Consider the following 24,702-nt stretch of genomic DNA (forward strand, 5'->3'; position numbering starts at 1 on the left):
TACCTCTTGATCAGCATGACTATATGACCCTTGATGATAGCGTCACAGACCTTGACCAAAGCGATTACGAGCGTGACGCATGATGGTCTGGTCATTGATGGTGTAGCCCCGCAACGATCAAAAACCAGACCTTCATACGATCTAGTTGCAACGTCATGGTCAAGGGTCGTACCGTCGTGCTTAGAGGTCGCACAGTCATCCTGAAGGAGCACAACGAAGGTGTGTACTCACCTGTTCAAGCTGGTACTCTCGCACCTTGTGGATGGAGGAGTTGCGTCTGGCCAGCGTGGTCATGGTGTGGGAGGGCGACCCTCGTGTCTGACATGAGAGAAAAGATAGAAATGTCATTTGGTGACGTTACGATGTCAACTGATACTTTGATTAATACAACTATTGTCAATGTTACAGCCACCACCACTACGACTACTAATACTTACTATTACTACCACAGATTGAGATGATAGAAATAGATAATGATTATGATAATTATAATAGTAACAAATGATATTCGAAATAATAACGAACAATGCCCTCATATCATCCACATAACGTATGTCTCACTGGGAACAGAGTCTGTCATCCAGAAGCAAAGCTCACAACCTACTGTACTCTGGTGTACCCTGACTGCTCCGTATATCGTGGCTCAGCACGTGAACAGCACATCACATCATGTATATCACAGAGCTTCTCGCCCTCGCAGATGCTCACGCCTCAATATTGTATTCCATCCTTCAACCTCTTCCTCAGTCTGCTGTTCCCCTGTGCTCCATATGCCTCCATCACATATATCCATATTGTTAGCTTTTCTTCCCTCGTTTTGTCCATATGCCCGAATCATTTCAGCACACCTTTGCTGGCTGTTTTCAATCATAATTCCCTCTGCCACACCTTTTCACAATTTTGCGTCTCAAGCGATCAATCAGTCTTCATGAATAATCATCAGACATCACTACCAGCACTTCCACTCTCCCTTTACCTTCTAATTTCATTCCTCGTGTTTCTATCCGTTGTCATTCTCACTTCTAAGAAGGAGCACTCCACTTCATTCAAGTGTTCCCATTTACAGTCACACTGAGACACTTCTGCTGGACCTACTGCACCCACATCATATCCTGGATTTTATGTTGATTATCCAAGTCCAAGGTCACGCCACCTGTGGATTTGCCATCTATGGAAATATCAGATGGGCGCAGTCATCAGATACTATGGTATCAGACATAAGTCATCATGACAATGATTAGGAACTTAGGTCGTTTGATGTCATAACTAATCTTTTTTCCAAAGTATTGTTATATTTCAATCAGCACGTATGAGGTCTGTTGGGGATGAGAGAGCTTGGGAAGTGAGTCAGTTGTTGTTCGCTGATGATACAGCGCTGGTGGCGGATTCATGTGAGAAACTGCACAAGCTGGTGACGGAGTTTGGTAAAGTGTGTGGAAGAAGAAAGTTAAGAGTAAATGTGAATAAGAGCAAGGTTATTAGGTACACTAGGGTTGAGGGTCAAGTCAATTGGGAGGTGAGTTTGAATGGAGAAAAACTGGAGGAAGTGAAGTGTTTTAGATATCTGGGAGTGGATCTGTCAGCGGATGGAACCATGGGAGCGGAAGTGGATCATAGGGTGGGGGAGGGGGCGAAAATTTTGGGAGCCTTGAAGAATGTGTGGAAGTCGAGAACATTATCCCGGAAAGCAAAAATGGGTATGTTTGAAGGAATAGTAGTTCCAACAATGTTGTATGGTTGCGAGGCGTGGGCTATGGATAGAGTTGTGCGCAGGAGGATGGATGTGCTGGAAATGAGATGTTTGAGGACAATGTGTGGTGTGAGGTGGTTTGATCGAGTAAGTAACGTAAGGGTAAGAGAGATGTGTGGAAATAAAAAGAGCGTGGTTGAGAGAGCAGAAGAGGGTGTTTTGAAATGGTTTGGGCACATGGAGAGAATGAGTGAGGAAAGATTGACCAAGAGGATATATGTGTCGGAGGTGGAGGGAACGAGGAGAAGAGGGAGACCAAATTAGAGGTGGAGAGATGGAGTGAAAAGGATTTTGTGTGATCGGGGCCTGAACATGCAGGAGGGTGAAAGGAGGGCAAGGAATAGAGTGAATTGGAGCGATGTGGTATACAGGGGTTGACGTGCTGTCAGTGGATTGAATCAAGGCATGTGAAGCGTCCGGGGTAAACCATGGAAAGCTGTGTAGGTATGTATATTTGCGTGTGTGGACGTGTGTATGTACATGTGTATGGGGAGGGTTGGGCCATTTCTTTCGTCTGTTTCCTTGCGTTACCTCGCAGACGCGGGAGACAGCAACAAAGTATAAAAAAAAAAAAAAGAAAAAAAAAAAAAAAAAAAAAAAGGTTGGATGGAGGGCACAGTATCGAAAAAAGATAAAGATTTTCGTTAGATATTTTCCAAAGATCAGAGATTGTATCATCAGAGATTGTATCATCAGAGATTGTATCATCAGAGACTGTATCAAGAATTATCCAAATTATGGATTGTGTCGTGACTAATGTCGAAAGCTTCAGGGCTTCAGGAGGTAATGCCAAATAATATATGATTGTGTGCGAAGTTATGGGTGGAGGGGTCAAAGATCACATATAAAGTCACCAAATTCAGGATTCGTGCAGTAACTCGCAGAATATGTCATATTTCGTGTCAATTCCTCGAATCAAGTGGTAAAAGCAGCAGGAAAACTAGGTCATTTGGATGCGTATTTCAAAGGTCTTGTAGGAATTACACATGTTAAGGTAAGGCATATACAGTATTAATGCATACATACACAGTATTAATGCCAAAAGTCCTGTATGAGGAAAGAGTGTGTGTCTTTCTGTCTCTCTACGAGTGTATGTATGTTTATGTCCATAGTCGTGTGTGTGTTACTAAGCTGGAGCATGTGTGAGTGCGAGTGGATGACCAGATCTGTAGCTGTAGCGCCCACAGTGTCAATAAACATGCCCTGCACTGGCACCCTTCAGGGTCATCACACACAGTGTGGGTAAACACAGTTTATCTTTTAGCAATACACTTGAGGACCCATTTCTCCCTCACCTTCCCGTTCCTTGGCTCCATCTTTTTCTGTATCTCTCCACCGATTTCTTCTCTCTTTTCCGTCTGAGCTTCCGCTTCGTTCGTCTTGTTATATCTCCTCAACACTGACAATCTCTTAAAACAACTATATTTTCCTTCGTTTTAGCTTCTTTCCTTAACTCCAGCTCATTCCTTCTCTTGCTTTTCTCTTGTCTATTTCACTCTCTCCTGCTCTGCCTTTCACCCACCCTCCCCCTTAACCACCGTCCGCTGCGTCTCGACCTGTAAAACCCGCCTGACGTAGGAGCAGCTCTACTAAATATTTATGAGAGGCTCCTGGACTACTGGGAGGGTGGCGACTCTGAGGCACCTGGGCTATTGGGGAAGATAGCAGCCTGAACTACTTGAAGGAATGGCTTCCCTGGGTCACTGGAGACGATGGAGTCTCTGGGGCAGCTGTTCTACTGGGGCACCTGGGCTGCTGGGGAGGATGACGACGAGAGCGCAGGTGAACAAGCGGGGAGGATGTTCCCCCTGTGGTACCTGGGCTACTAGGAAGACGGCAGCCGCAAAGTATTTGGTGCTACTCGTCAGGTTGTTCATCCTGGTGCAGCTGCGTTGCTGAGAAGTGTAGCGACCCTTGGGTTTAGGCTATTGCGGTACCTGTGCAGTTGGCCAGGGTAAAGACCCTAGGTAGGGCACCTGAGGTACTAGCGAGGTAGATGACCCTAGGGCTTACTCACTGTCAGTTCTGATGATGGTAGGAGAAAGAAAAGCAAGAAGAAAAGAAAGAACAGGACAAGAAGGAAAAGGAAGAGGATGTAGAAAGGAGATAAAAGAAAATGTGGAGAATGAGAGGAATTTGATGGATAAAGTTCATAAACAATGAGTGAAAATAGGAAAAAAGGAGAAATATGTAAAGGAGAAAAATAAAAAGGAGACTAAAGAGAAGAGAAACAACAAAGGGAGATTGTTTTAACTCCTGGAGAAGCAGGGAGACAAGGAAAGACAGTGTTGGGAGAGGAAATGGTTTCAAGGGAGAATTTAAGTGAAGGACGTGAAGTACAACAGAGTGAACATAATTATAAGGTATAAAACGAGAGGAGGGAGAGAGGAGTCGTGACACAGAAATCTGTACCTTATCCTAATCAAGCACCGACAGAAGGAGCTAGGGACACCACGAATACCCTGGATACCCGGGCCAAGCAGTGGCCCACGCCCTCGTCCAACAGTTCATTAAACCAGCATCACAAGACATGTTCACATTTCTGTTTACACTCGAGTGCAAAGACCTCACCTTCTTCAGAGCCAGTGGCGACTTAGTAAATGCTAAGATTAACGAGGTCAATGATTCTCTGGACTATTCGGAGAAGTGACTGTGGCTCAGTAATACAAACGCAATTAATGTTGAGAGATATGGATCACACACGAGATACTATGGTGAAAATTTTCTATAACACTTGTCTAAGAGAAGATCCGAGGATGAAATTCTCTCAGGTCTCTGCCCTTCTCCACGTCTCCCTTCGTATATCTAGCGTGTCTTATTCACCATTCTTCATAATCTTCACAACTCTTTTCCTTTGTCCTTCTCACTGTTCTGTCTTCTCAGTATTCCGCTCTCACTCCACCGCAGCAGGACGCCTGTGAGAACCACAAAGACCACGCAAATGAGACGTCTGGGTCTTTGTCAGATCCTCGACGACCTTGGAGATTCATCTGAACGGGTTGCACTGTTGTCTTTGTTTAACTCCTCCCTGACTACTAGATGGCTCTTGTGGTGATGAAGCAAGACTAGTCATGGGAGACGTAGCTTCGAAAGCCTGATCATGGGAATTCCAAGTATCTAATTCTAATTGACGCTGCCTTAGTTAACCATAGTCAGGAATTTTGGGAATGGAAGTGTTAGTTGATCTACGCTCGGCATGAGGTCCTTACTAACATGGGCAGGAGAGGCTTTAAGTAGATAAGGTTGGCTGTGGGTGATGTTGGCTAACCAAGGCTGGACGTGGGGTTCTTAAGTATCTTGAGAAAAATGACTAGATTCTAGCTATCTAGGATTGATTCTGAGGGGCCTTACTTCAACAGAGTTCGATGTGATAGATATTTCATCACTTCTGAAAATGGCCTTGGGATTTCTGGTTGATAAAGCCCATCCATTTTGTATTAAGTGACGAGCATTTGCCATTCGCGATATATGAATCTTTCTTTACAAGGTTTGGTCATTTTTGCTTTGTTTGACAAAGCCTAATTACAGCAAGGGAGGAGGAGAGTTGGCATTACCTTGAACCTGACCATGGATGCCTGATTGATAAGCTTTCGTAGGGAAGGAGGCTGTACTTAGCAAGAAGCTCTTCATAGGTCGTCTTTGGCAAGTAAAATTTCAAGAAATGTTCCACGTTTAGTACTAGGGTCGCACAGTACATATTCAGTCCCAAGGTCATGTATTACACGTTTAAAACTAGTTTCCCGGACTACAAAAGCATCAAATAACAGACTAATGTTCGTAGAACGTTAATTGCTTTTCATTTTGATTGACTGCTATGATAGGCTCATCACCTTTTTTACATGCCAGCGAAATATTTCATCATGTTCAGTGATAATGCGCCACATATCTTCAATATGTCTTGCAACTCTGTTTTTCTACAAATAGTTGTCTCACTAGTCATGTAAATCAGAAATAAGCAATCATACAAGCAAGATATTTCTTAAGCTATGTACTCCATAAGAAATAACGATAATATGATATGATTATAAAAACAATGGTGATAATGAGAGAGAGAGAGAGAGAGAGAGAGAGAGAGAGAGAGAGAGAGAGAGAGAGAGAGAGAGAGAGAGAGAGAGAGAGATTCTAAAAGACAATATAAGCCTACGGATGTTATTATTACTACATGATCTAATTTTCTTGAATGTTTTTCGTCACACAAAACTCACACTAAGCTTACCCCACACACCATACCCCTCCCAAACCTAGTATAGACAACCATCACATTCCATACATTACCACTCACCACACCTCACACATTCACTACACATTCCCAGCCACACATCACACATTTACTACACATCCCTTACCATATGCCACACATCTCTCACATAACGACTCCACACACTGTACACTGAACCGACACGACCAACTGTGTCTTTCCTGCTCGTCGCATCTGGCCCGAGGGAGACCGAGGCCAAATTTACCCCGAGACCAAGATACGTGTGCATGATGGTGTGGACGGATTTGGGGGATAATGGAGTGGGGGAGCAACCAGGGGGGAGGTGGAGGTTGAAGAGTTGGGGATCCCCGTGGAGATGGGGGCTGAGGGGGGAGATATCACCAAGCACGTCGATGATAGCAAGTTCAAGCAGAAATTGTGGTTAAGACACACACACAAAGATGATGCTTTCGGACTACGAGTAAAGCGTGAGTAATATAAACCACGACTGAGGTCTGGTGTTGTACGAAAGAAACGTTCAGAGAAAACCCCTTCATCTCCCTTCCCTCCCCTCCTCCCTTGATAATTAATGTCTCCTGGTCTCTGCCAAGTGGGATGAGGGAAATGTTTTGCTTCCTCGGGAAATTTCCTCTGGCCCACAGTGGTGACTCATGAATAATTCTCTGATTACCTGAAATAGTCATGAAGAATTTCCGGGCTTCTGTATCCTTGCGTCAGCCTCAGTGACGGAAATGCAAAGTCCAGCTGTAATTGTGTCATCTCTTTCTTTTCAGACAGATCTACGTAGTCGAACTCGACAGCCGTGTGGAGTTTGAATAACTATAAAACCAGTAATTTACGACAAGAAACTCTTAGGAAAACTGAAACCTCGGACAACTTATCTTAGAATCAGACAGAAGTAGGCACGAAGAGAGACATTCTGACTGTAAAGGAGAGGATTAAGTTGTGAAGTTAGATATGTGTTTACTTTCCAGGAAATCACCGAATGTGAAGTACTGGTTCGGGCTGAAACAAGCTTGGATGACCTGGATCATGACCCTCTTTGTCAAAGAGAGAGAGAGAGAGAGAGAGAGAGAGAGAGAGCATTGTGTGCTACAGTCATCATCAGAATCCATGTTACAGTATGTATGAGAGCGTGCTGCTGTCCTCACATGAGAGTACATGGGAAGGACAGATAACAGAAGCAGATAACCACGTCTATGATGAGATTATCTGCTAACTAGAAAAGGTAAAGTAGACGATACCTCCCCATGCGCTTCTCCCTCCAGCTCCACTCCCGGCAGGAATAACGGATGAAAACAAACAGGATGTAGTATATGGAATACATACACACATGGAAATCTTGGAAGAAAGTATGTTACAGACTATAAGAAAGTGTCTTTCAGGCTTAATGAGCGTGTGCCTTTACTAATATCTTCATTTTCCTCTGTCTAATTCATCTATATACTTCCTAAAGTGTAAATTAGATTTTCTCATCTTTTTCAATAACAGTGTTTACGAGTTAGTGAAACTCCTTGCGAAAGTGATAAGTCTTTGTGAATAAAATAGTCTTTGTGAGTGTGATACAGTCTTTGTGAGAGTGCTATCCATTCATTATGAGTGTTTTCTATTCTTTGTGAGTAAATGTGTCACAGTATTTTTGAATATCCAGCAATATATGTGAGTGTGTTAGTCTTTATGAAAAGATGTGCTATAATTTTATGTGAGGAAATGTGTTACAGTCACTGAGGTATGTTATCATTTTTGTATTCTTTTTTACATATTGTGTTACATTCTTCGTAAGGCAGTGTGTTACAGTCTTTGCGAGGGAGTGTTATAGTCTGTAAATTAATGTAATTTCGCCATTATGAGGCAATGCAGCTCAGTCTTTGCGAGGCAGAATGTTACATCTTTGTGAAGTGACGTGTTATAGGCTTTGTGAGGAATTATGTTTTTGTCTTTGTGAGGGAAAATGGCTAAGTCAGTGCGAGAATGTGATTCAGTATCTGCGACGTAGCGTGTACAGTCTATGCGAGAAAATGTAAAGTCTTTCCGATAGTGTACGTCATTTCTGAGTGTGTACAGACTTTGCGAGTGTTTTGTAAGTTTTGTGAGTGTGTGTCAGTCTTTGTAAGCATGATACAGTATTTCTGAAAAAGTTTGTTGCAGTCTTTGCGAGTTTTACAATCTTGGAAAAGTTCGAGTCTTTGTGAAAGTGTTACAGTCATTGTGAATATATCTTTCATGCTATAAGATTGTACGTATTACGTTCGTCGTTGTAGTGTGTTGTTTATCTGGATGTGATGGGATTCCACCAGTATGTGTTAACGCCGCAAGTGGAAGGTTTCTGTCCACGAGGCCGCCCCAAAGGAGCCGACTTTGCACTGCTCCTGCATGGAGGGCTGCCTCTAAGATACATAAGCCTTAAAAATTGGTACGAAATGTCCATGTCATCATAATTATCAATAATGATCATAATCACAATTTGAATACACAATGATCATAATCATAATTACAATTAATAATATTGATGAAAATGATAACCACGATGATAACAATCGTGATAATGTGAGTGAATTTTAAATTCTGTATGTGAAATGATATCACCAGTTATGGCGTAAAAGCAAACGAAAGCGAGAGGTAAAGGCAATTAGTGGGGTCAGCAAAAAGTCAGATAAAAAAAAATTGCGTCGGTCAGGGATGCGACAAATATAACGGGGCGCGGAGTTTAGCTCAGTCCCCCGTGCCACACGTCCTAAGTGTCCGTTTTCGTTGATACTAGTTTGCAAGGGGAGTTAAAAAAAAAAAAAGTTTGCCGCGGACCAAGTTTTTGAGAGAGATCAGTTATTTGTATGAATATTATCACGTGATACAAATTATGAGCTCTAACAACCTATATCTAAGTACCAAGGAAAGGTTGTGATGAAAGATGGATGAACATTTGTTCAATAAGATCTAAAATAATCCACTATTTTGAAGCCTAGCTAGCATAGAGTTTCCTATAGATGGGTCATTCTCCACTTCTTAACATGTCTGTTTTCAGGAAATACAAATACTTTTTTCACAGGGGTAAAGCGCAAGGATTTAGTCGTCACAAAAGTTTAAATGTTTTTAGCTGCACTAGGACGACAAATAACGTGATCCCTTGTCGAAATGTTTTTGGCTTCAGAGTCACTACAAAAATATCAGTCACTGATCTAAACGAACACTAGCTACTCTGCTTCATGGGGTCTCCTGAGAAATAGGGTATAACCACGTAACCTCTGCACTCTGACCTCTTCCCACTTACCTAATGGTCAGCTAGCACAACGCTTCGTCCTCACAGCTGGCAGGAGGAAGACTTAATTTCTCAAAGAAGATTATGTTTTCTCTCGTATATCCAGTCACTGCGAGAGCACGAAAGCACGTACTATGCTGAACATCACTTAACAATGGTCGTGAGCCTCAGTACCGGCACAGCGGGGGTCGCACACGAACACCTTGGCTGCAGTACAAGACTTAAGCAGTACCCCCAGCAATGTTTCCTTTTTTCTTTCTCATTTAAGTTTCAAAGTTTCTCACGCTCGTTCTCTTCCTTCTGGGGTATCTTGCCTCCTTCCTCCTACTGCTACGGATGCTGCGTTTGCGTCCCCCCCAGGGGCATGGGCGTGAGGGCGTGTGCGGGCGTGTTTCGCGAGTGGCTGGCGCGGTACGACTGAGGGCAGAACGCCCTGACGGGTACTGGCTGGCAGAGCTGGGCATGTGGGTCGAGGTTGGCTCCGACTCTTACCGCTCGGGCACCTCGCAAACCTCCTCTCTGAATCATATCCTATATACCTGTTTTTCCGAGGTATGGTCACAATTTCCTCAGTGTATCGTAAACCGGGTGCACAATATCGCTGAGTATCTGTAACGGCGATTACCTGTTGATGGTAAAATGATGGGAAATTGTTACGAATGACAGGAGTGGAAACTCGGGTTCGAAACTGTCTCAGTCATAAAGCTCACACGAAAAATTATACGAGCGCCTTTTGCCCAATTATCTGATTTGCGTTTTTGAGGCCAGGATTACAGTGCATCTCCCTGTGAGGAAGATACTGAGTCGGATGGAAGGAAGACTATTCTGCCACATGGAATAGGTAAGGGCAGTACCCATTGGGTGGGGGTGTCCACCCCCCACACAACCCATGCGTGCATGGCTCGAATGGCACCAAAATAGCCGGAGTTGCCACCTCGTGTTTCTTGGTTGTTGTCATGACACGAGCGTGTAATCCTGCCACCAGGATTTCTTTTTCATTTTCTGGGAAATGATCCGTCATTCTTTATTGCTGTACGTGTCTACTGAGGTTGATGTATTTATATATTTACACTCACAGTCATGAATGCAAATACAAACTGGACACATACATATATAATTACACTCATAGAAAACGAACAAACGTGTGTGCGCGCGCGCACACACACACACACGGGAGCCCCACGAGTGTAAAACTTCCTCCCCTAACAGTACAAATAGATATTTACACCACACGCACACAGACACACACACACACACCCAAACAAGTTCACAATCATTATGACCAGAATCAGTTTGTTTGTTTTTTATCTCGCTCTGTACTCTAACCTGCTTAAGGTGAGAAGGGTTGCGCTGTTGAATATACAGTCAAAATATATCATCAGTGTGCACAAAGAAGTATTATTAACCTAATTTTTACATGATTCACCGTTCATGGAGTATATACGGAGAGCTAAGAGTAGAAACTGTTTGATGGCAGAAATTCGTTGGTATGTCCCCGAGATGCGTCGGTATGTGCGTGAGATTCCATCATGTTTAAAAAAAGATCAAGGTTGTTGAGTTAGCGAGACAAAGCAAGATGAATATAGAAATGATTATGTCATTTATGAGCAAAAACTGTTGCTATGAAAATTTTTGACCACTATTTTAAACACTGCATGATATGAACATATGTTCTTTATTGCTCATACCATATCAGATAAACATTGTTTTGTAGTTACTCAAAAGCACAGAAAAACAGTATTTTGTAAGGAAAAATCCTTGATTTGGTCGGCGTGTTCTTCCTCTCAGACATATCTTAGTAATCAAATAGTCAGGCGTCCTGCACAGCTGACGTGCCAGGACCGTCAACTGGCATGATAGGTCGTCTGCTACATGCCAGCAGCATCGTCAGTGCAGGCCTCAAGACCATCCCCCCCCCCCCAGCCCAGACATGCCTGGGCACGACACTTTGGCTGACCAGCTTTAGGAGGGTCGTTGGATTCTTCCCTTGGGCCCACGACTATGGGCAGAGTAACAAGTTTGGTTGATGTTCTCTGAGTAGACATCCTTCAGTCCTGGTTGCATGGTGATTGTAAACCCTCAACCTTGGACAGAGACCATGTTTAAGCGGTGTCCTCTGGGCTGACAGTCTTTAACCTCAGTTGCTAGGCAGTAAGTTATCTCAAGGTCTATCGGGCCTCCGTCTGTGTCTTCTGATGAGTCATGCGTGTTCCTCCTGACCGTCCTGGAGTAAATTCAAGGAGCTCGTTGAGTTTATCTAACGTAGTTCCTCCAAGCAGAGACAAAACATCTACGAACGAAATGCTTGATGCATATTTTCCCTCTACATCAGTCCACTGAGCACAGCAGTACAACCCACTAGGTATATAAGTGATCTGATCTGTAACCTTACCTTCAGAGGTAACGTTAAAGGCTGGACCATTGTGCCCCAGCGTCGTTGCTTAGAACTAAGGGGCCGGGACGTCCGGAACAAGAAATGCTACTTTTTTCTATTTTTCCTTTATCTTGTGTTGTCCAACATACCATACCAAGACTAAGGCAGGCCAGGGATTTCCTCCCTCACATTACAACTTAACTGAATCGTAAAAATCCTCAGATATCAAGACATTGTTAATTCTTTCCTTCATAGTTTGTTGACAACCAAGTCTGTTCCCAGCTCCACAGACCACAGGTGTCAAGGAAGTTGTTCAACATTATCATCACAGTCAGTCTGATGTCAGTTAGGTCAGTTATCAGTTTCACAGTTCATCGATATCAAGCATTTGCTTAACTATGGATCCAGTAGAATGTATCTTCTCAGACTCTTCTATACATTCTGGACTGCATATACGTAATGCTGTAAGGAACATCGACTGGAATGATGATTGTTTACTTCTATTATGTTCAACTGATCAATAATGAACACAAGAACAAACATTGGTGGATGTTCTGTATATGGTAGACATAAACATGTATCGAACCCTTTGGATCATGCTGTCTAACAGTGGCAACATACCATTGTTTTCCACTTCCACAGATAAAAGGTACGAAAATGTTAAACAAAGGAACATAGAAGGGGGCCAAGTGAGAATAATCCCTCAAAGTCTCAGTCCTCTGTTCTTAAAGCTACCTCGCTAACGCGGGAAATGGCGAATAGCATAAAGAAAAAGAAAAAAAGAGAAATATATATATATATATATATATATATATATATATATATATATATATATATATAACTGATTCATTGGAGTCGTTTAATTTGTGTATGATTTATATGAATATCAACTGGTGAAGGTACGCCAATATTTTTCTTGATATCTTTAAAATGTAGAGAATAATAGCGAGTGTTTGAAGACGATAATAAGACCATTTTATTGCGTCTCATTTTTCCGTATCCTTGAGAACTATTAATAGCCAGCTAAAATAGAAATGATTGCCGGAGAGAATTTCATCATATATAACTGATTTCATTTTCGGTCTATTTATCTCGTTTTATTGTAATATTCCTTGCGTGATGACTCCCTAAATCCATTGGGAAAACGATCTCTCATAATTTTTAAGAGGATCATATATATTTCTAGAAAATCATAAAAGGATTGAATCGTGCGTTCCCCTGGCGGTGTCTGGCAGCTATCGTCTGGCCGACCGCTGCCCACACACGACTCCGGTAATATGAACAATGATAGACTACGTAAACCAGACTACAATATATTCATTTTCTCTGTGCACAGAAAGAATACGATGTAACTTACAGATCCTACATTCACTGGCTACAAGTGACTAGATTACTATTCTGCAGTTCTGAATTCGAAGAATCAAGACAAGATGGAAGATAAGTATGTTTCTCATCTGTGTTTGAAGCTAGGAATGTATATATTTCCCAGCTGTGTTTAAGGCTAGGAAAGTTTATATTTCTCAGCTGTGTTGAAGCTAGGAATGTATATATATATTCATATATCTCAGCTGTGTTTGAAGGATACCAGAGACCCATATACGATGTTAGTCTGGCAGTTGGCGGCATAAACAATCATTGTGGTTTATTCCTAACGTCTGTGATAGTTCTCAGGAAGTTGATGGTTACGACAAAGAGTAAAAGAAAAGTTATACACTATTGTATATTTTACTTTAGGATTTTATACATTACGACTGCATATAACTCCGTGAATGTCCTTCATATACTCAAGACTTCTAGGCATCAATATCTCCTTTATAAATAGTTTTAGAGTTTGGTCATTTTGAAGCGGGATTATATTTTTGGAACCTTTTTCTACTAACATCGTAGTCAGTATTTCCATGTGATAATGGCAAGGTCAGTCAGTAGGACCACATTGTAACACCAGAGTGACGACCGTGTAAGACTACGGTCAGCAAGAATGCACTATAAAGTGGAGGTCAATACGAGCACAAGGTGAGGGTAAGGTCATGAATACACGGCAACAAACCCGTGTGTTGTCTTGACCCGACGCCATCTCAGGAATACAAAGGGAGAATCTCTAGGAAAACAGCGGCGCTTAACTGCGCTGTGAGCTCGATATCTCAGCTCTGGGACGACGCTTAACTGCGCTGTGAGCTCGATATCTCAGCTCTGGGACGACGCTTAACTGCGCTGTGAGCTCGATATCTCAGCTCTGGGACGACGCTTAACTGCGCTGTGAGCTCGATATCTCAGCTCTGGGACGACGATGGTTCCTCAAGAGCTGAGAGTGATCACAACGGCGTCATGTGTGCCCTTGATCCCAGTAGCAACAGACTGCTGAAAGTGATTATTAAATGTTCTTCATCTCTTAACTGACGATATGTCACACGGCATGAAGCACGAGCATCCTGGCACCATCCATACCTCTGACCTCTGACCCTAAGAACTTACGTAGACAGTTCCACCCTTTGAGTATGAAGGTACGACTCTCGAGCACAACTCCACGACCCTTGAAATGACTGGACGACTCTTCAGCACAACGTTACAACCCTCGAGCACGACCTTGAGAACTTTGAGTGTGACAACACGACTCTTGTGTAGAAGCAGTTTTCTTTAACCAGACCCTTAAGGACCAAGTCAAAGGTCAGGCCATCATACACATGGGTTGGTCGACCCGTCGTGCTCAAGGGTCGTTCCGTCGTGATCAAATATCACAACGTCGTGTTCAAGCCAGATATGTTGACCTGCCCAAACAACTAGACATCGCAAATTTCATTCCAGTTTCTAACAGATGAATCCATTTCACAGCATCTACCACCGAGGTATAAAAGATGTATCTTTTTATCTTTCTACTTATTTTTCTTCAAGAAAATCAGCGTTGGTGTAAAAGAGCCAAACTTTTCTATAGTCGACGTAAACTGATCCTTTACTCGACATTCCTAACGTGAAGTGAGACGTACCCAACACCTGGGATATTGCTGTGTGGCCGGGAGCGTTGTGTTCTGGATGTGATGTGGTATGCTGTGTTCTGGGTGATGTGTTGTGACCTGTGTTGTGGTATGCTGTGTTCTGGATGATGTGTTGTGACCTGTGTTGTGGTATGCTGTGTCCTGGGTATTGTAAACTGGATGATGTGTTGTGGTTTGAGTTGCGTGTTGTGATCTGGGTTGAGTGTTGTGGTACTGGTGATGGGTTGTGGCTTGTGTGGTATGGATGTCAAGCTGTGGCCCGAGTGTCAGGGTGTTCCCTGCTCTGTTATGCACCTTTGTGAAATGTGACCTGATCTTGATACAGACAACCTCTTCATAAACCTGACCGTCTCTTGACATAAGAAGCAGCATACGTGAGTGATGAAACATGTCGGTCATGTCTGCAGATATCATGTATACTCTATAAACACAGCTATAACCTGTACATGCTATAGAAATACCAGTTATTCCTTTGTACAGTAGTCATGAGATATTCTTTTGTACATTATGTTGCACTGGGGAAATCTTCCTCTTACAACTTGCTATAAATCAATTTCCTTCGGCTGACCTGAACCGGTTACAGTCACTATCTTGTTATTATTCACATCTGACGGATGTGTTCGCGTCACCAGAAATAACTCACATTTATAGCGTAACTGGAACGTTGCCAAGGTAACGGAGGCCATTACGATCTTCGCTGTCATAATAAGCACCAATCGCCATCCAGCCTGGTACAGCATGATCACCAGTGTAATGAGTATAATGACAGGTTTTCGCTTTGTATGGTGAGATCATACGACTGCTGTGGCAGACGACTTAATCTGGTGCATGACTACCACGCTTCTGTGATGATCAGAAACGACCATACACACCCACGGCGATAAAATTCATGGAATAGTGATCTTCAGTACAGTAGAAAAGGACATTATCTGCTCTTGTTTCCTGCCAGCGTGGGGAACATCTGGGAGATTAAGAATTCCTCTTTGATAACTCTGTATGTCTCTCTTCTCCTACGACACTGACCCATGAGTTCCTGTTCTTTTTTTACACTATCACAAACAGCCTTGTTAGGACCCAATAGTTTGATGCTGTTTGATTTCATCTGTATTCATATATATTTATATTCTACAAAAGGAGTGATTAAAGTTCATTATGTGTGGTTAGTAACAGAAAATCCTTCTCCTTTTTCGTTTACGTCACACCACTTCAGTTGTACTGCTGTGTCTCACGAGGCTACTGGACACCTGCTTCTATCACGACAAACTCCCAACATTAACGTACTCAGGATGGCCGAGACAGGAACCAACTGCTCCTGTCTGTCTGTCTGTAAGGTTCAGTTTCCTGATTATTGTCTTCCTCGCAGACAACTCCTCACAGACGGGTGAGCAGGATGGATTACTTAAGAAGAAACCTCAGGCCTCATTTGCATTGCCAGCCACACCTTACTGATCATTGTGCTCCGTACACATATCTAGATATCAAAAGTATCCCTAGAGAACTTGCCCGAGTTCTTCCCTAAACAATGACTCATTTTGTTTTATAAATCATCTATAACACAAGTGTAGTTTTTATTGTGAAATCATCATGATACATGATTACTATATTGTCTGAATTATCAAGTATTGAAATTACGCCATAAATACCGGGCTTGGGATCACGACCAAAAGTTTCCACCTGAACTGTCACGTATATGTCTCTCTGTATATCCATTCATCTGTTGCTTTACTGATATTCAAAATCTAAATCTATTCTGAAAATGTTCACAGTTTCTACCTGACGTGAGCTGTATGACGCGTGGCGCAGCTCATCCTCTCACATGAACGGGTTTGAAAATACCTAACCATCCTTCCTAGAAATTTGGAAATTGAAAATATACCGAACTCTTACCCACGTCAATTCACAGGAATCAAAACCAAAGAATATGAAAACAGATATAGATCTTGTGAAAGTAGAGAGAGAGAGAGAGAGAGAGAGAGAGAGAGAGAGAGAGAGAGAGAGAGAGAGAGAGAGAGAGAGAGAGAGAGAGAGTATTAATACAAAGCTCTTACCAGAATGTCCTGAAGGAGGACAAAGGTTGACCTATACCGTAGTTAGGAAGGAACTAACAGATTTAATTGAAGCAAGTAGATGAGTGCAAATTAGCACCAGCAAATCCGTTTTTCGTCACGATGAAAAAAATATTCCGAGCGAAATGTTCGTGGTGAAAATAACTCGTCCAGCAGACCAAAACATGGTGTCATCGCTCGATCAATACTAAACCCCAGATGATACTGGCGCTTTGACCTCTGTGTACATGTAAGTCACGTGATGAGGTAAGCTTATGGCCAGAGATATGAACACACACACACACACACACACACACACACACACACACACACACACACACACACACACACACACATAACACACACACACACACACACACACACACACACACACACACAACACACACCAGAACACAGTGTCTTAGACTGTGACCAAATAGAACCTTTTACCAACAGATCTAAACCAATCCCGCCAAAATGGTATAACACATTATCAAATGATGAACGGTAAGACATCTAGCATTCTGAAACCTCATCCACTGTTTATAGTTAATAGATATATCAATAACATGTAAGACTGTGAGGTTATGTAATGAACCAAGTTTGTAAGAATTTATATCATGATCGTCTGCCTCGCTGGAGTCTGGCAGAGACGCCTTGTCAACTCTGTAATCCTTTTGCGCTGCCGTTCTCAGGATGAGCTTGGGTGTCACAACAGATTAACCGCTGATAGCGGTAAAATGAATAGTAGATGAATAGATAAATTCCCCTTGACTGTTCACGACATAGAGTAGGCATCGAGCGAGTAATTGTGTACGCTGATTTGATGATGAATGTGCGATACGATACGATCAATTGTGAAGAGTTATGGCAGGTCTAAACGGGTCTCGATTGTTGCTTCCCTCATACACAATACATAATTCGAAAGCTTATTGTCCCCCGCGTCTGTATGTATGTATGTAGGACCAAGTATGTATGGGTCTATTTTCCTTTAAGAGTGTAAGTTTGTTTTAATTCGTGTGTGTTCCTACGCGTGCTTGTATGAGTGTACGTACGTACACATAAGAACAGCTCTGACGATACATCCCTGACACCAGCATGAGAGGACAACACACTCCATCACGTTACGTCACATTGATTACCCCAGGAGTTCAGCGCTGCTACCACGCCTCACACCACCCGTGTGATGAACGCCTCTCCAGCAGGCGGGAAGATGTCCCTTCCATGAGCAGGTTGACGACCGGTCCCAGGCACCTCCTCGTGACCTGAGGTTTCCCCAAGTCAATTAGTGACGGCAACATGGATATCGGGGACGAGACGGTAATGACACCAGCAGGAGGAAGCGAGGTAAGATGATACTCCAGGTAGGCAGGTAATACGTCTCTCGTTTCCCTTCTGTTCTCACTGTAGCCTTTACGATGTCTCCTGTGTCGACGGTATGAGCTCCTCCAGATCATTACTGTGTTTTGGTACCGGGCGTGTCAGAGTTTTTATACACAAACTCTGTCTTAGTACTATACACATGGGTAACTGCTCACACACACATACACAAACACACACACACACACACACACACACACACACACACACACACACACACACACACACACACACACACACACACACATACACACATATGTGTATAACTAAGTGAATATAATCATAGTTATCTTCTTTTATGAACGTTGGCAACAGCGATCTGAGTCAATGAACTCGCTCTGAACTATTGAGAACATTGGAAATGCACATAAAAAATGTTGACTAAATATAAGTGCACTAGGGATGGTGCCAGGCTATCAGTGTGCAGGACCTGCTTAGGATATGTTTCCAGACAGTAGCTGGAGGCTCCATGGATGGTGTGTTCACGATCTTAGTCTATCCTGACCCAATAGGTTGGTGGGGGATAGAGAGATAAATAACTACCCCCAGCAACTACAGCAACTAATTTTCCTAGGATCTGAGGAGGTTAGATAACCAGCAAATTGAAAGACGTTGACGAACCTCACCTGTTTAAAAATCTCCAGTGTCTTCAGAAAGCAAGGAGAAAAAGTGCGCTTTACATGAAGTCGGGATCTATATTGCATCCTCTTCATACATCGTTCTTGATATATCTGCAACCGTCCCTTGTGGGGCAAAAACTGTTGAGTCCGCAACTCTGGAACCAAGATTCACTCCCGGATGAGTGAAGGGAAGCGTCGAACCCGCCTAGTTAGTTCGAAAACCGTCAAGTAAGCTCGAAACCCGTCTAGTGAGTTTGAAACCCAACTCGTGACTTCGGCGACTGTGTAGGGGGTTGGTGAAGAAGGTTACAGACATCAGGAGAAAGGGACATATCCCGTCAGGGAGCTAGCGGCTGGCCAGTCTCTCTGCTGCTCAGGGAACCATTCTTCTTAATCATGTTTCTTCCGACAGACTGAAGCCTCCATACCAATGCTGAACTAAAGACGTGCAGCCGGTATTTGGCGATACGTCGCTGCGGTGTTGTGCAGCACGCCAGGCTCACAGCGTCGCATGTGGTAGCCACGCTGCAAGAGCAACCCTGTGGCATCTCATGTGGTGCAACGTGGATCATACAAAATTTCAATTCAGACTTTGGAGCTGTGATGGCAAGGAGGGTACGACACGGGTTACAACAGTAAGACCAGGGAGCTACTCCTCAGAGACGCTGAACAAAGAGTGGCCCTTGCTGACAGCGTAAGGGCTCCAGACACTGGAGAACTGTAATCATGATAGCATAAGATAACAGTGTCGAAGCTCTTAAGTACATTTGAAAGGCGCACATACACATGTTTCTTAATTCGTTACGATTTCTTTCCATCAACTTCGCTATCATTCTATGACTAGATATCAGTGATATCTCCAAGAGACGTTCTGCAGATGCAGCAGATCGGAAGCCAGTAGTGACAGAGCCCCGCTAGGGATGTCACTGCTGGGTGCTCCGAGGTCACTGCTGGATGCTATCCCCGCCTTGGCTGCCCTTGCCCGGGGTCACTGCTGGGTGTTGGCTTCCGCCTCACTCTACCAATATTGTCCGAAATGAACCCTGCCGCATCTCGCTCTGGAGTCAGGTTTCCAGCTCTCATTAATTTTCTTCTGTTCTCCCTTTATCCTCTTACCACCCTATACTTATCCTCTATTCCTCAAATATCATCCACTTATCCTTTCTCTATCGTCTCACCTATCCCTACTCATACCCTGTCATCTGCCTAAGCACTTTACTGCCACCTACTCTCCTCCCCGCTCTACCATCTAAGCATCGCAGAACTCATCCCTCACTATCCACCTGTTCTCTTCCCTATCAGCTACCCATTACCCTAACCCCCTGCAGCCATCCCATTACCCTGACCTTCCTTCTGCCAATTACCTCCTTCCAAGCTCCCATACCACAAGTTCCTCTTACAGCCTTTGATAACCTTCTCTTCACCCGAGTCATCTTTCACTTTTCCCTTTTTCGCTCCCTATCCCTCCTGTTTACTCCTTGTCTCCCCTCCCGTTCTACCTTCCCCTCTCCTTCTTCCCTCCCACCCATCACCCCACAGCACCACTGCTGCACCCTCCAGGGACGGGAATTTCGGCACTGTGACACAAACTCTTATCTCTTTCCTAACACTCACACAACAGAACTTTAGATCCACACTGCGTGCGTTCTCCTTCACACGGCCACCAGTGAATGTTGAACGTCAGGAGATGTTTTCTGTGCATCAGGCAATATTCAGCAGTGCCAGTGTATGTGTGTATGTTTCTATGTTTGTGTATTCATACGTATGTTTAAATGTTGATGTATGTAGGTTGATGCGTGTATGGGTAAGTGTATTTGTGTGTATTTATATGTGTATGTCTGTGTGCGTGTGTGTCTATATGTACGTATGCACTTATTAGTACTTACCAAAGTAAATGAGAGTTTCTTTAGGTATTCATTCGTGTTTAATCACTAATTTGTGATGACATATTTGTACTGTACGTGGATGGAGTTTAACACTCGTTGGACCTCATCTTTCGAACATTCTTATATATTACACTACTCTTTAGACTTGTGTATGATGTCTGCAGGAACTACATTTGCATTCACTTGATTCCATTTATGTTCAAGTCGTATACTATAAAAGTGGTTCATTACCTTTTTTGCTGCAAGTTTCTTCATTACTTTATTGCATCACGATATTCTCCCCTATTCCTGGGGGACAGGGGAGAAAGTTTACTTCCCACGTATTCCCTGTGTGTCGTAGAAGGCGACTGAGAGGGATGGGAGCGGGGGACTGGAAATCCTCCCCTCCTGTTATTTTCCAAAAGAAGGAACAGAGAAGGGGACCATGTGAGGACTTTTTCCTCCAAGGCTAAGTCCTCTGTTCTTGACACTACCTCGCTAACGCGGAAAATGGCGAATATGTAAAGAAAATTTGTATATATATATATATATATATATATATATATATATATATATATATATATATCCACTCCCAGATATCTAAAACACTTCACTTCCTCCAGTTTTTCTCCATTCAAACTCACCTCCCAATTGACTTGACCCTCACCCCTACTGTACCTAATAACCTTGCTCTTATTCACATTTACTCTCAACTTTCTTCTTCCACACACTTTACCAAACTCAGTCACCAGCTTCTGCAGTTTCTCACATGAATCAGCCACCAGCGCTGTATCATCAGCGAACAACAATTGACTCACTTCCCAAGCTCTCTCATCCCCAACAGACTTCATACTTGCCCCTCTTTCCAGGACTCTTGCATTTACCTCCCTTACAACCCCATCCATAAACAAATTAAACAACCATGGAGACATCACACACCCCTGCCGCAAACCTACATTCACTGAGAACCAATCACTTTCCTCTCTTCCTACACGTACACATGCCTTACATCCTCGATAAAAACTTTTCACTGCTTCTAACAACTTGCCTCCCACACCATATATTCTTCTGTCAGCGGATGGAACCATGGAAGCGGAAGTGGATCATAGGGTGGGGGAGGGGGCGAAAATTTTGGGAGCCTTGAAAAATGTGTGGAAGTCGAGAACATTATCTCGGAAAGCAAAAATGGGTATGTTTGAGGGAATAGTGGTTCCAACAATGCTGTATGGTTGCGAGGCGTGGGCTATGGATAGAGATGTGCGCAGGAGGATGGATGTGCTGGAAATGAGATGTTTGAGGACAATGTGTGGTGTGAGGTGGTTTGATCGAGTAAGTAACGTAAGGGTAAGAGAGATGTGTGGAAATAAAAAGAGCGTGGTCGAGAGAGCAGAGGAGGGTGTTTTGAAATGGTTTGGGCACATGGAGAGAATGAGTGAGGAGAGATTGACCAAGAGGATATATGTGTCGGAGGTGGAGGGAACGAGGAGAAGAGGGAGACCAAATTGGAGGTGGAAAGATGGAGTGAAAAAGATTTTGTGTGATCGGGGCCTGAACATGCAGGAGGGTGAAAGGAGGGCAAGAAATAGAGTGAATTGGAGTCATGTGGTATACAGGGGTTGACGTGCTGTCAGTGGATTGAAGCAAGGCATGTGAAGCGTCTGGGGTAAACCATGGAAAGCTGTGTAGGTATGTATATTTGCGTGTGTGGACGTGTGTATGTACATGTGTATGGGGGGGGGGTTGGGCCATTTCTTTCGTCTGTTTCCTTGCGCTACCTCGCAAACGCGGGAGACAGCGACAAAGTATAAAAAAAAAAAAAAAAAAAAAAAAAAAAAAAAATATATATATATATATATATATATATATATATATATATATATATATATATATATATATATATCCCCTGGGGATAGGGGAGAAAGAATACTTCCCACGTATTCCCTGCGTGTAGTAGAAGGCGACTAAAAGGGAAGGGAGCGGGGGACTGGAAATCCTCCCCTCTCGTTTTTTTTTTTTTTTCCCAAAAGAAGGAACAGAGAAGGGGGCCAGGTGAGAATATTCCCTCAAAGGCCCAGTCCTCTGTTCTTAACGCTACCTCGCTATCGCGGGAAATGGCGAATAGTATGAAAAAAAAAAAAAATATATATATATATATATATATATATATATATATATATATATATATATATATATATATATATATATATGTGTGTGTGTGTGTGTGTGTGTGTGTGTGTGTGTCTCGGAATATTACCAAACTTTATTCCCAGCACAACACAACCCCGGCCAGACAGCAACTTTCCCTCACCACCAGGTGGCCACAGTGGGTCATGCGTGATGAGTTATCCCTCATCGCTCGAGTGTATTCATCTCGCCACAGACGGGGTTCGAACTCGTGATTCCACGTATTCAGAATGTATACCCACATTAGCGTACAGCAAAGCTTCGTGGAGATGTGTTGGCAGACACAGTGAGGAGAGACAGGCAAAGTGGTTATAATCAGTTCACTGTGTTGACCAATGTGTATATCATCATGGCATAATACAAGTATACAGTCGCCTTTATATTCTAGTCTGGTGTTATATGAATCATTTCCTTTCAAAATCATAATGAGATATTTCCATCACAACTTTTCAAAAGCTAAATCCAGAGTATCAAATGACTGAGGATAATCAATTTGAACTACAATGAATTTAGAAATAGCTCGCAAGTTGTATAAGCACTGGTTACAATTAATCGTTCAATATACTAATTGGTTTAATCATTTGAACATCAAGTCTTACTTAAACAGGATTGCTGAATTTATCTTTATCAATTTCTAATTATTTGGAAAACCGTCTATCGCTTCAGACTCGTAGAGTCGCTTAGAATATTGTCTATTGTCACTTGGAATTTCGTCTATTGGTTCATGATGTACCTATGTATGGTCTTTATGTTACTTGTTACGTCACTTCGATACATGCTGCATCCTCGCCAATCCCTTCAGTACGACAACTTAACCCGTTGAGTACGACAACTTAACCCGTTGAGTAGGACGACTAAACCCGTTGAGTACGACGACTTAACCCGTTGAGTACGACGACTAAACCCGTTGAGTACGACAACTTAAGCAGTAGAGTATGACGACTAAACGTCTAAAGTACGACAACTTAATCCCTTGAATGTCTGTTAAAAAGTCTCAACACAGAGAGACGTTATCGTATCCCAAAGAAACTTGGTTGTATGACTACACATATATATCTACCCAGTATAATAACCCGGTATGATACGTTTTACCACATGATAATAAAGGTGCCGTAAACGTTACGAAATAATAATAATCTTTCGAAAACTTGTCGGCTATTTCGTATCAGCTTAACTTACGTTCTGTAGTTTTATAAAACCTAAGATAAAAGGCTTAAAAGTTTCACAAGCTGAAAACCAAAGTCTGACGTAGCTTTTCTTAACAGTGCTCTCAAAGATATGTTTCTTGAAGGACTGTTTGTATTGATCATGTAGTCTTAGCCAGAGGCTATTTGTCTGCCTAATGAAGGCAATGGGACATTTATTATCCCTAAACTTCTTAAAAGGTCAAACTTCTTCCTTATTACCACTCACACAACTGGCTCCGCACAGGACGGCAACAACGAGAAATCATTAACATCCACACTAGAAATTATTCTCAACTTTAGGGAATCTTTCTCTCAGAGATTATGGGCCCACCACCCCCCGCCCAACATCTCTTTTATGGGGGTTATCGCAGCATTGAGGTTGCGCTCCAAGCAGGAGTAGGTATAGGATGGACTCCTTAGGATAGATAAGGTCCATGATGAAAATGCATTGGGCGTCATGAAGAAATGCTGATCCATGGTATGATCAGAGGTACACGCGGAAATATTCCGTTGAACCAAGAGATTTCCCTCGTCTGCCATACACAAGTCATAGATGTTGACTACATTGTCTCACGACAGAAGACACAACAGATACGTTCAACAAAACTCAAGGCCAGACGTATCGTGATTGTGAGAGGCCTCTCATATACCTGACAATCGTGAACGAGACCCTCTCCATAAAGAAAATATCCAGACGACCTGGATTTTCCTCAGCAACAGATGCACACACGTATGACCTCTTCACATGACCTCAGTCTCACCGGAAGGGAGTCCATTATCAGCCTCAGACCCCTGGATGCCGATGGCCTCGCCTACCTCACGTAATGTACCT

General features: G+C 43.0%; 1 protein-coding gene across 4 annotated transcripts in view; it reads right to left on the reverse strand.

The window, feature by feature from the left end:
- The window catches only part of LOC139754499 (serine/threonine-protein kinase SBK1-like), a 110,038-nt gene that overhangs the window by 75,607 nt on the left and 9,729 nt on the right, over nt 1-24,702 (reverse strand). For 3 of the 4 annotated variants that reach the window (XM_071671777.1, XM_071671780.1, XM_071671779.1), the window contains one exon: nt 232-318. In XM_071671777.1, coding sequence (XP_071527878.1) covers nt 232-318 — 87 coding nt within the window. Of the gene's footprint in view, nt 1-231; nt 319-9,237; nt 9,676-24,702 lie in introns of those variants that run through there. The other variant, XM_071671778.1, reaches the window with a different exon arrangement.

This window comes from Panulirus ornatus, chromosome 17, assembly GCF_036320965.1.
Source record: "Panulirus ornatus isolate Po-2019 chromosome 17, ASM3632096v1, whole genome shotgun sequence".
NCBI classification, from domain to species: domain Eukaryota; kingdom Metazoa; phylum Arthropoda; class Malacostraca; order Decapoda; family Palinuridae; genus Panulirus; species Panulirus ornatus.